The sequence below is a fragment of the Solanum lycopersicum genome, chromosome 8 (assembly GCF_036512215.1).
Source record: "Solanum lycopersicum chromosome 8, SLM_r2.1".
Classification (NCBI taxonomy): domain Eukaryota; kingdom Viridiplantae; phylum Streptophyta; class Magnoliopsida; order Solanales; family Solanaceae; genus Solanum; species Solanum lycopersicum.
This window is the reverse complement of record NC_090807.1, coordinates 3,606,727-3,618,672: the sequence shown is the minus strand read 5'-3', so window position 1 is coordinate 3,618,672 and position 11,946 is coordinate 3,606,727. Positions and strand designations below refer to the sequence as shown.

At 34.5% G+C, this 11,946-nt stretch overlaps 2 protein-coding genes across 5 annotated transcripts; both read right to left on the bottom strand.

Moving 5' to 3' along the window:
• Window positions 1-1,037: 1,037 nt before the first annotated feature.
• Window positions 1,038-3,010, bottom strand: LOC101261937 (mitochondrial pyruvate carrier 1). Of its 3 annotated transcripts, none has more exons than XM_004244593.5 (5): window positions 2,754-3,010; window positions 1,691-1,807; window positions 1,557-1,611; window positions 1,313-1,448; window positions 1,038-1,216 (listed from the first exon to the last, which is right to left on the bottom strand). In XM_004244593.5, the coding sequence occupies exons 2-5, from the start codon at window positions 1,781-1,783 to the stop codon at window positions 1,183-1,185; spliced, it is 318 nt and encodes a 105-aa protein (XP_004244641.1). In that variant the 5' UTR covers window positions 1,784-1,807; window positions 2,754-3,010; the 3' UTR covers window positions 1,038-1,182. The 3 variants fall into 3 exon arrangements, with proteins under 3 accessions (XP_004244641.1, XP_069143827.1, XP_004244642.1); XM_069287726.1 differs by having other exon boundaries at window positions 1,313-1,469; window positions 2,754-2,893; XM_004244594.5 differs by lacking the exon at window positions 1,038-1,216 and having other exon boundaries at window positions 1,309-1,448; window positions 2,754-2,893.
• Window positions 3,011-6,536: 3,526 nt separating this feature from the next.
• On the bottom strand, window positions 6,537-11,946 carry LOC101261639 (protein NLP7-like). Of its 2 annotated transcripts, none has more exons than XM_004244592.5 (5): window positions 11,252-11,946; window positions 9,415-9,992; window positions 8,966-9,013; window positions 7,946-8,903; window positions 6,537-7,834 (listed from the first exon to the last, which is right to left on the bottom strand). In XM_004244592.5, exons 1-5 carry the CDS (start codon window positions 11,544-11,546, stop codon window positions 6,687-6,689), a joined length of 3,027 nt encoding a protein of 1,008 aa, XP_004244640.1. In that variant the 5' UTR covers window positions 11,547-11,946; the 3' UTR covers window positions 6,537-6,686. The 2 variants fall into 2 exon arrangements, with proteins under 2 accessions (XP_004244640.1, XP_010324647.1); XM_010326345.4 differs by having other exon boundaries at window positions 11,248-11,704.

Genomic DNA, 11,946 nt, shown 5'->3' with positions numbered 1-11,946 from the left:
ACATAATGATTTTTCTACAATATTCACTAAATGAATTCAACAAAAAATAAATTCACGACTTTGTGTATATATATATATATACCGTGTAATTTTCGAGGGAAGGGTCGGGGTTTCAGATTGGTCCCTTTTGCATCTCTCTTGGCTCCGGCCTTAGCATGTGTGAGATTTATGTCAGTAGAATATATAGAGAACTTTTGATACTTTTTACTATTGTAGAAATTGGTGATAAAAACCCAGAGTGTGGAGTACATACCCTTCTATCTTTCCTTTTTCTCCTTTCTATGCAGCATAAGTTGGACTGCTTATGCCATCATCCGTGTCGAATTCTACCTTCTTGTGAGTATTATTCACTTACTTTATACTGTCAACGTATATAAGTTAAGTCCTACCAGATTGCTCTCAATTTTTCGCTTCTTTATTTCAGACAGCAAATGTGATAGGAGCAATTCTGGGGCTATTACAACTAATGATTTATGTAACCTATTACGAGTATACTTAAGAGACAGATACCAGAAAGACAAGCTCGACATGGTTGAGAAGACGGTCTCTACAGCAGCCCAAAAGACGAGCAACGATACTAGTGTTTAACTTAAAGTTTGGAAGGCCCATATTCTGACGATTTTGAGTCATTAGACCAACGTCGATGAGCCTATTTTCCTTTCGTAGCACCCACCCCCCGCCCCTCTTCAGTATAGGAACAAAGACAAGAAATAGCAACAAATAGAAGCAACAGTCTTCACCTACTCTATAGATCATATCCTTGTTCTTTATTTTGATTTGGACTTTGTGGTGCACATGACAGCTAAAAGTTAAATGAACCTTCGGTTTGACTTAACTCCAAAATAGTTCACGAGCTAGGATTACTCAAGATCATATAAAGAGGAAACAAACTCATCCCACACCCTAATGTAGGGCTCTCGCCCTCGCCCTCCAAGACTGGATATCTGAAGCATGAACAATATGATACCGATGCTCAACATTATGTAAACCAAAAATTGAGATGAGTATGACTCTGATAATATGATAAGAAATGAACCTTGCACGGGGTGAAATCACAAATATATTAAATTCTTCCATACTAACATTTCTTGCCATTCAAGGACAATAATCTGTGCAAACAGAGAGATCGAAAATTACCATAACTATAGACATGTCCAGAATTAAACAGGAAAAAACACTAGATCACTCTGCTTTATCTGTTTTCTTCTTCAAATATCTGCACATACGATGGGGAAACAAACATAAACACAAATGATTGAGTAGCATATATTTGCAAAACATATACTCCTAAAAAATTAGAGTAATCGCTTACCCTTGACTTTTTGCCCAACGCGATAACTGATAAAGTTGCACAGTCTCATTCGAGGCATGAGATACCATTAGTAGATAATTACGCGGCTGTACCATCCATGCAAACCTCATGAACAGTGCAGAATACACACACATTACTGCAGAATACACACACATTACTGCATTATCAGAAGGAAAAGAAGATGGATGCATTAATCGTCCTTAAAGCCAGCACCATCATCTGCTTAAACAGAGAAGTTCTATACCTGAAGTCATGTTGCGTGATATCATTTCTGGAGGTTTCTGTGTGTCTACGAGTCCCTGCAATGTACATAAAGACAACTCATGTACAATGTCAACGAAAAGAAAACGAACATCATGTTATTCTAGATAAGTGTACAGCAATGATGAATCCCCAATTGCCTATAGGACCCCAAAAATGAGTTGTTTTAGGGCCAACAGGACTGTTCAAGAATGCCTTGAAGCTAGCCATACGCGATACAACGTGTGGAGTTGCCTGCAATTTAACAACAATTATTTAGCATAAACACCAGATATTCTGTTACAGAAATCTGTCTAGGCTAACATACCAACAGGCAGAAGCAGCAAAAACAGAACACATATCAATTGAGCGCGAAGATTTGAGAACTTAATGAATCCTAGAGTTGTAACTACAACAACTTTAATATACAACCACAACCAAATCAAGATTTATAAGACGAAAAACAACATTGCAAAAATGTGGATCAAACCAGTTAAAATGACCAATTTCTTATATTCTTTAACACAACCAAATCATCTGAGTCAAATCTTAATCAACAAAATCAAATGTGTCTCAATCACAAGCTAGTATATGGATCTTCACTACCTATATTGTTTCACAACATATAATTTATATGTTCTGTAATAGACTAACAAGAATTGTGATGGAGTAGTAAGTACTCATTCTTCCTTAACGAAGAGGTTTTGGTTCGAGTTTGCCTCGGTATAGAATCACCTTATTGGATTTCCCAAGTTTAGATTCGAATTTAGTCGAGCTTCAATATAAATATCTTTAAAAAAATATTTTTTGTAATAGAACTGATCCTACCTAAACTAATTATTGGGATACGAGATAATTATTTTTATGACCACACAAAACACGGATATAAACACTATTTTATTTTTTAAAAAAATAGGAAGAGACAAAATTTCTCCAACAAAACATTTTTTTTTTCAAAAACTGTACTCGATACGATTCCATTTTTTGAAATTTTACTGGTTATATTATCACAAAAGTTTCATTTCTTCATGACCCATATATCAAAAATCAAAAACATACAAATTCAAGCCATAAAATCGATAATAACTGAGTTAAACAAACATCAATTTTAACAAAAAAAAAAACAGTAAAAATTCCAAAACTTCAAATTAAATAATTTTCTTTGCATCTAAACTTAAATAAAAATTAATCAATACCATACCTTAATCAGAGATCTGAAAAGTGGGTTGCTCCCAAAAAATGGCTTCAATTATCGGTTACTTGTGTATGTATATATAGTATTATAATATGATCTTATTTATGGTAAGCCAATGGTGTACTAGTGTATAGTTGCCAAATTAGAATTGAAATTATTTTTCTATAATTTCTTTTTAAGTTTTTTTTATAAATATTTAATAATTTAATCTTTGGGAGCTTTCTCTTTTAAGTAAGATAAAATAAAAAGTGGACCACTTGGTTACATCCGCCCCTACTCCAGCACAGATTAATAATGAACGAGTTATTAGAAGTTGTTGTGGGAATTGTGTTTTTAATCAAGTGTTTTTTTGTTTCGAAATTGAAAAAGATCACTCTGAGAAGAGTATTGCAAATTAGTCATCTCAACACTTTTGATTATTTATAAAATGATCATTTAATTACCTATTTAAAATTTATGCACTGTGTCATTATTGGATGAATGTATACGAAACACAATGAAAACGAGTTGAAATATTTAGTTAGAAATGGAGATCAATCTCAAAGTTGAGTTAAGATCAATTTTAACAGTATGTTTATGTATTATGTCAAAATACAGTGACGACTATGATGTTGTTGGAAAAATAATTTTGGAATCTCAAAAGAAAGTATTCATACTTGTGTCTAGGTTCATTCTTTATCAATACATTTATTGTGGTTAAATATCTTTTATTGATTAGTCATTGATCATCTTTAATTAGTCATTAAATGACCATTTGAATAGCCATTAATACAATATCTTAAATTCTTCCAACATTATTGGATTCAATTTTTCCAATGACCGTTGAAAAGTTCAGCCATAAATGCTTGTCCAATTCTTGACTAATAATCCCGATTCTAGTTTTATATAAGAAGAGTTTATTGAATTTAAGAAAAAAATTTATACTCGATAAAATATTTTAAAATAATATTTTTTGACTTATCTCAGGCTATAATAATTCCTTATAAATATTTGTGATGAAGCATTTTCCATAAAATTTCCAATAAATATTTGTGTCAACTTACACTTTAACTTACTAATTTCAAGCAATACATGATCAATATATCGTGACAAAAACTAATATGATCAAAATATATTCGTAAATTACGCAGTTAATTAAATTTATATTACTTAATTTGTCATTATAGTTATAATTTGCTATAATTATCATTTGCAACTAACATTAGAGATGTCAATATAATCTAGTCCATCCCATCTGGATTAATTCATACATGCATGCTTTGATATTTTACAAATCAAGTCAGGCTAGTCCATTTTTGACATGGCCAGAAAATGGTCGACCCAACCCACAATTACATGGGTTACACGCTTGCTAGCGGGCCAATACTCTTTTTAAAAAATATATTTTTTTATAGTTATTAAATTAAATTATGAATTATAACTTAGAAAATATTATCATAAATATCAACAAAACAATATTACATAATGTTAATTGTTACTACTTTGTTAATCAAATTCACAAATAAAATTATTTTTATAATATTTATTAAGTTTTTTTTTTCAAGTAAAAGTATAAATATCTAAATAGAAATATTAACCTAATTGTTTTCGGATTTTGTATAATATAATTTAATTTGTCTAATATAATTTGTATAATTGTTTAAAGTTCATATATTTATATTTGTGTCAATTCGTTATTTCAAGTTTTATCTCGTTTGTATAATTTCAGATTTTGTATTACTCAATTAAACAAAAAAAATGCGAATTATACAAAATGTACCTGTGAATTATGCAAATGAGATGCATTTTACAAATTATTGTCCTCCCTCCTCCATTTCCCAATCTCACTCACATCTCTCCTCTCTCTCCCAATCTCGCTATATAGATATACAAATACATATGTACACAAGTTATATATATATATATATATATATATATATAATACATATACAATTCACCTCTCTCCCACTCTCTGCCCCCTCTCACTCGCCTCTCTTGATCTCACTCTTCTCTCTCCTCTCTCTCCCAGTTTCGCTCACCTCTCTTTTCCCTCTCCCAATCTCTCTTGCCATATATACAATTACATATGTATAATATATAATTATCTAACCAATATACATATGCAATGCACCTTTCAACCACTCTTTTCCCCCTCTCTCTCGCCTCTCTCCCAGTCTCGCTCGCCTCTCTCCTCCAAATAACATGTAGATACAAATTGTAATTATCAAACTATAGCTATAGAGAGTAATTAAATATTTTTAAGTGGCTATATGTAAAAGTTTTCCTATACAATTTACCTCTCTCCCACTTGCTTCCCTCTCTCGCTCGCCTCTCTCCTCCTGCTCCCAATCTCGCTTACGACTCTTCTCCCTATAACATGTAGCTACGAATTGTAATTAGCAAACTATAACTATAGAGTGAAATTAAGTATTTTTGAGTGGCTATATATGTGAAAGTTCCCCTTGTTAAATTATGTTTATGAAATATTTTAACTAGTTGACTAGCAAATATGATAATAGGGAGAGTTGTAGTTGATTCTACCGTATTGATATCTTTTCTTTCTTTTTTTTCACGCCTCGGTGTTTATATTCATTTGAGTCCGATTAGTTGAAAGCATGCTCTATAAATTTTTAATGAAGTATCGATAACAAGTTCATATATTTTATAGATGATTATAGCGTTGTTTAATGTGCACGGAATATGTGATGGCTGTTATATTTATAGTTTAATTCATAGCTTAAAATACTTGATCAAAGTTCATTTATATTATCAAATTGTAATAGATGAATTAGTTTAACAAGTTGCCTTTCAGTTTATATATATATTAAATAATATGAATTATTGAGGTGTGATTTAATCAAGTTTAGGTGAAAACTTTAGTCAAATAGGATGAATTTCTCGTCCTCCTTTTCTTCTTATATAAAAGGAAAAAGGCTCAAATATGTCATTGAACTTTCAAAAAAAACTATGTCATTAGTTAAAAGTTTGGCTCATTTATGTCATTACCGTTAAAGAAAAAGGCTCATTCATGCCATTATTTTTTAATGGTAATTTTGCAAAACCATTTTTGACACGTGGCCAATTATGATTCGGCCACATCATCAATTTATTTTTTTAAAAAAAATATATTTTTGAATTAAAATTGAATTAATTTTTTTAATTAAAAAATTGATGACATGGTCAATTATAATTCGACGTCATCAATTTATTCAATAAAAATTAATTCAATTTCTTTTTCAGAATTATATTTTTTTTTTAAGAAAAAAATTGATGACGTGGCCGAATTATAATTGGCCATGTGTCAAAAATGGTTTTGCAAAATTACCATTAAAAAATAATGGCATGAATGAGCCTTTTTCTTTAACGGTAATGACATAAATGAGTCAAACTTTTAACCGATGACATATTTGAGCCTTTTCTGAAAGTTCAATGACATATTTGAGCCTTTTCCCTATATAAAAAAAAGTTGTGTCTTGAGACGTTATTCGAACCAATCATATACTTTATTGAGATAGACAAAACTCCTCCGAGAACCATATATAAGACTTTCATCTCGCACAGCTCAAGCAAAAATACTCGATTTCTATTTAAAGAGATCATGAGATAGCATGTATTCCGTAAATTCATCAGGATATACTACTCAAAAGAGAAGATAAGATGGCACATATTCCATCATAAGCATCAGTACATACTACCCAAAGAGAAGTATCACACAAAAATTAGTCGAGGTGGGTGCAAATTGACAATAAAAAACGGTTATAGAAAAAAGGGAGGAAATATTAAGTAATGAATTTGTTCTGAAGCAAAAGAAACAAGAAAAGACAATATATTACCTCACAGGCTTGATACAATTGGAAATTTGTTACAATTACAAAGAACCTGTCAATCAAAATTTACACATCTCCTAGTTTACAATAATTACTTCACTAGTTTTTATGTATTTACAGCCTAATTCCTTTATCATTTACCTGAACTCTCACAGGAGCTCCCTAGGTTGGACATAATATCATGAATCAACAACCTCACGATACTGCTCCCCGATGATCTTGAGATATCGACACATTCCTGCAAATCAGCATCACAAGAAATAGGAACGAACTCAAGATCATCGTCTAGATACTTGATGTAGAAAGTGCCAAGCTCTAACTTAAGCCTCTTTGCTACTTCTTCCTTCAACTTAACTATACCAGAACTTAAACAAAGCCGAAATCTTATGATGTCTTCCTTGTATGTTGCTTTTATTGTAACGGATGTCACTTCAGGCCAGGCAGAATATTGTTGTATCGTGTCAGGGGGAACATAAACGGGGTCCTTGGCAATTGCATCAGAAAAAGGTGGGTTCGTCAAATTGTAGTCTGGGACACGTTCATCAACCAGAGCGTCTCTAGGTGAACAAAGATTTCTCAGATCATGAGAGCTGCCTGCATCCTCAACTAGCATTCCTCCAAATGGTTCCTGGGTGTGTTTTGGAATAATAGGCTGAGGCATCAGGAATGCGGAAGATAAGTTGATTTCTGCTGTGGTCTGACGAGCTGCTTCCAGAGAGCCTCCCACTTTCATGCACGACTCATGTGCTGGTGAATTAACCAGCTCGTTCTGAGGGGAGAATCCATTTCCAGCGCAAGGGCTTCCTTGGCATGAACCATGGGACGTAGGTGTCCCTGCACTCTCTTCTCTTGAGACACTCCCTGTTCTGGACTTATGCGTGCCTTCTGCATGAAGAAAACCATTCTGCATAGGAGTAAATTCTTCCTTCCTGGCCACCCTGCCTCCTAGCATTTGATTTGAGGGTTCAGCTTCTATGTGACTTTCTGGTGTTCCATGGTGGAAGAACTCATTCTTCTCCTCAGGAAATACTGAAGGTTTAGACGATGGTGAACTTGGTAGATTGGAAACATTTGCACCAGCAGGCCAAGAAATTGAACTAACAGCAGCAGGAAGTGAATTGGGTGCCAGTGAAGTCAGAGTAAATGCACCTTCGGCTCCTTGAACGGATTCAATTACACACTTTAGCTTTGAAAGGGAACGATTGACCTTATTTATCTTGCGAGATGGCCACCTAGAGATCCCATGCTGCCTACATATGCGTTTCATTGTGGTAGGGCAAACTGTTGTTGCATGAACATTGATGAGAATAGCTTTAAAAAAAAGGAAATAAAAGAGAAATACGTTTATATGAGCGATTTGGTCAATAAAAAACATTTCAAACGAGAACATACCCCCAAGACTCTTTGCAGCATCCTTGAGACTTCCAGCAAAATACTGCTGCAAAACCTCTAAGCTAATTGTTTTCTCAGCTTTTCCACGTTTTCTCTCTGATTTCTTTCCAGACGTTTTATTGTCAGAGTTAGATACATTATTAGGGGCTTCACCTGTACCACTTGTGCTCCTTGCACCTTTAGAAACATTGGATCCTACTGCTGACTGCTGCTCTCCCACTGGATCAAGATGCACCCATCCATTTGGTAAACTAGTCAGTTGAGGAGAAGTTTTTGCTGTTGGTACAGATTCAGGCTTTGCGTCAATTTTCTCTTCCATGGAAGCCTGAATAATCTCAACTGAACCCCAGTCATGCTCAAGCTCCTCTCCGGAAGCAATGCTGAGACTCCTGAAGTGCTGCTTCATTGTCAATAAGAGTGAGTTAAGCAAAGCCGGCTGGTCACTGTAATCCCCAGAATTCGGTGGCAGAAAAAATTCCAGAATATAATCATCATTGGCAGTGTGACTGCTCCGTAAGCATATTGCAAAACAACTGGTCAACCCAAACATGCGTGCATAATGTACCAAAGGGTACTCGGTTTTACAAAATTGTGTGATGTCTTCACAATAGCATGATTTTCGTGAAGCGTATGCTCTTCCAGCAACTCCCTGTCCCCTTTGTAAATGATGCTCCGCACAGGCATCACGGAAACCCCACATGTGAGCATCAACCACATAAAATGCAACATCTGTTGTGGACATACAGATCTGTCCCATGCAGCTCCCATCGAAACTACTGCAGCTCTTTCTCAACCCACCACCATCAGCCAGAACACTGCGATGCCTGCATGGAACCCATGTTTGAGCCAGAGGCAGTTTGTATGTTTCACATACAGCAGTTAGTATCTCCAAGATGTCGACCAGTGCATTCTGCCGGCCTTCATTGCAGATCTGGTTCATATACCCCATCACATAGACCTGTTCAGAAAAATGATGAAATAACCACATAACTGAGAAAATTTTACAAAACTGTTCCTCACCTGAGTGTTTGGGTGGTCCAATATATCCGAACTTTTCAAATTTACAGCCTGCAGACAGCAAATTAGATTAACCAAAGAGAGTTCTTCTTGGAAAAAGAGAAGGCAAGAAAAGATGATGAACACATTTGGTTTAGATGAAAGACGTGCTTATCTACTTGAAAATATTTAATACCCTACATAAGTAACCACAATAATTGGATTACTCTTGCAGATAGATGTCATGACATGTGAAGACTGCACATTACATGTACAAATGCACCTCTGTAAGCCAACAGCACCATTGAATAATTCCTATTGAATGCATGATTGAATTGTGAATAAATTTCCAACAAACAAAATCTCAGCCTCTCACGGTATGCAGAAACACAAGATCCAGTATGATCGAAAGATAGGACATCTAACATGAGAGATGTGAATTAAAAAAAATTACAAGGGTTAAAAGAACCAACCTCCAGTGCTTTGCATACTTTATCCACCTCAGCAGCATAGTTGATCTTCTGGGAAGTCATTATGAGCTCCAGCACACCAACACAAGATCGTCCAGATGGTTCAAATACAGGCAGAGCTAAAGTTCCACGGACATTGTAATTCAGAGCATGATCAAGCCGAGGGAACTCTTTACTGGAGTAGTATTGCACATTTGGTGTCCATTCAGGCAACTTAAGGCGGAAGACGCGGCCTGGAAGTCCAAGAACTCCATCAGTCTCTCCATCCGCAGCAAACATATACATCAGAGAAACCGTTCGATACTGATGAAGCCCATTACACTCTGGGTCAAGAACAAAGGGCTGCCCTGAAGTTGTGAGTACAGACCGACCAGCTTCCTTTACAGGTGCCCAGACCTGAGCTAAGACTCGCTCTCCTGAGGTTTCCTTTAAGTATCGGAGCGCTTGTGTCATCCTCTCCTTGATTATACAAGACCCCTCTGGATTATCTCCAGGTAATAGTCCTGAAATTGGTGATGTAAGTCGTCCCTTATCAGTGTTGACAGAGATAGTTTCAGTTGTAGCCTCTAAATCACCAGTGTCTGCTCCAAAATGGAAGGAAAATAGATTACTTTCTCATTGTGTGTTCCCAGCCAATGATGCACATTCAACTCATTTTTCCCATTTTCACAGGGACAAACTAACAATAAGTTCATACATCACAAAGCAAAGCTACTCATGGAGAATCTAATAATAGAAAGATTACAACTAGTTCATTATAAAGTTTAAGATGGAAAAAAGTTCAACTCTTGTATATCCACAACCTAAGCTAGTGGGAAAACAATTACACAAGAGAGAAAGTAGACAACATAGCTTTAATGTTTTACTATGCGAAGCCATCTTTTTCTCTTTTTCTGATAAGTACTATGTGAAGATTCTATATGCTTATAATACTGAATTCATCAAGAAAAAAACAGACTCAGTTCACATTCTATTCTTATCTACAGAGACGAGAAATATCTCTACATATTTTGTTCATCTGTAAGCAAGAGATTTCATACAAGAAGTACTTTTTACATTGTATTAACACTCTGATGTCTAGCATGTTCTTTATCTACTACAAGAGAATAAAATTCTTTTCATACTTATTCACATATTTCTATAGTCTTAAGTAATATAAAAGCATCTATGTTCATAAATTATGAAAGAACAAAACCACATGATCCCTAATCAAAGAAACAAAAATGGAATGAAAATGAAGAAAACAAATCTAACTAATCTCACTGTGTAATTATTGCTCTCCTAGAATCAAATTAAACATGATGTGAATTAAAGGGTGGGAATAAGTAGTGTCTAGAAAATAATATTCTCTAAACTGAATTTCAATATATTCAATTTAGATTGAGCAAATATGGTATCCAATTCTACAATCTTTCTTTTCTGAAAAGAATTAACGAAAGAGAAATGGTGGAGGAGATTACGAGGTGGAGAATCGAACCCAACAACAAGATAACTAACCACTAACCAACCGAGCTACTAAGATTTCCAAGTTCAGGAATCTTTCAGCTTTCCATTGTTTCTGTTTCTGCAAAAAGCTAAAGTTTGCATACTTTTAAAAAGCTTTTGCTAGCACAAGTGTTTGTTTGATACTGTTTGCCCAATAAGAATTTCTAACAAGTACAAGTTTTTATGGAAAAAAAAAAACTGCATCAAAACAAACACTTCATGCAAAATTAGCTAATTTCAGTTTTTGTAAAAAGCCTAAAAGTCACCTAAAAATTTGCAGCAAAAACAAAAAGTCAACTTTCACTCAAAAGTTTATCAAATGATTTCTCCAAAAAAAAAAAAAAGGCTTACATACAAGCTACAAATCTAGGGTGACCGGAGATACGTAGAGCACCGGAAAGTCCATTTCCGGCGGGTTTTTCGTCGTTATCATCGGGAAATGCCCAAAGAGGAGAACAAGGAAGGAACGGAGACGCAGGATTCGACGACACCGCAGCAGCAGCAGCAAAAATCTGATCAAAGGACCATGAAGCGTCAATATCAAAATCGAGATCCATCATCATCGACTCTCTCTCCGTCACCGTCGCCGGAGTCAACTCCTTTGACTTCGGAAGGTGATTTTGAGTCATTCCTCCTCCCGGTTCCGACATTTTTGTTCAATTTTTTCTCCAGATTTTTTGCTTTTTTTCACAGAGATTTTGTATGTGGCGAGTGGAGAAGAAAGGAAAAATATGTTTAATGGCAATTGGCTTAGTCTGATTCTATAAGAAAAATAAAATAAATTTGGAATCTTATTAAGTTGCCACTTGCAAAAAGTATAAGGGATTATTCCATGTATCAAATATCATATCGTATCGTAATCAGATACGAATTCAGAATTTAAAATTTTATTTTGTTCAAAATATATTTAGAAATGTTATTATTTATCATTTTCTTTTATGATAGAAGCAACTTATCAAGATTCATATATTCTTTTTGCTTTTTCACTCTATTTTAGAATTCAATAGTTTCAAATTCAAGACGTTTAAACAAAAATAGATGAATTTCAAT

Excerpts from the sequence above, each read along its gene's own strand:
- LOC101261937 (XM_069287726.1), bottom strand. The coding sequence starts at position 1,783 with ATGGCTAGCTTCAAGGCATTCTTGAACAGTCCTGTTGGCCCTAAAACA. Across the intron at positions 1,470-1,556 it reads ATCACGCAACATGACTTCAG|TAATGTGTGTGTATTCTGCA; the intron begins GTATAGAACTTC and ends CTGATAATGCAG. Across the intron at positions 1,217-1,312 it reads CGTTGGGCAAAAAGTCAAGG|ATATTTGAAGAAGAAAACAG; the intron begins GTAAGCGATTAC and ends TCGTATGTGCAG.
- LOC101261639 (XM_004244592.5), bottom strand. The coding sequence starts at position 11,546 with ATGTCGGAACCGGGAGGAGGAATGACTCAAAATCACCTTCCGAAGTCA. Across the intron at positions 9,993-11,251 it reads TCACCCTAGATTTGTAGCTT|ACACTGGTGATTTAGAGGCT; the intron begins GTATGTAAGCCT and ends ATTTTGGAGCAG. Across the intron at positions 7,835-7,945 it reads TGCTGCAAAGAGTCTTGGGG|TTTGCCCTACCACAATGAAA; the intron begins GTATGTTCTCGT and ends ATGCAACAACAG.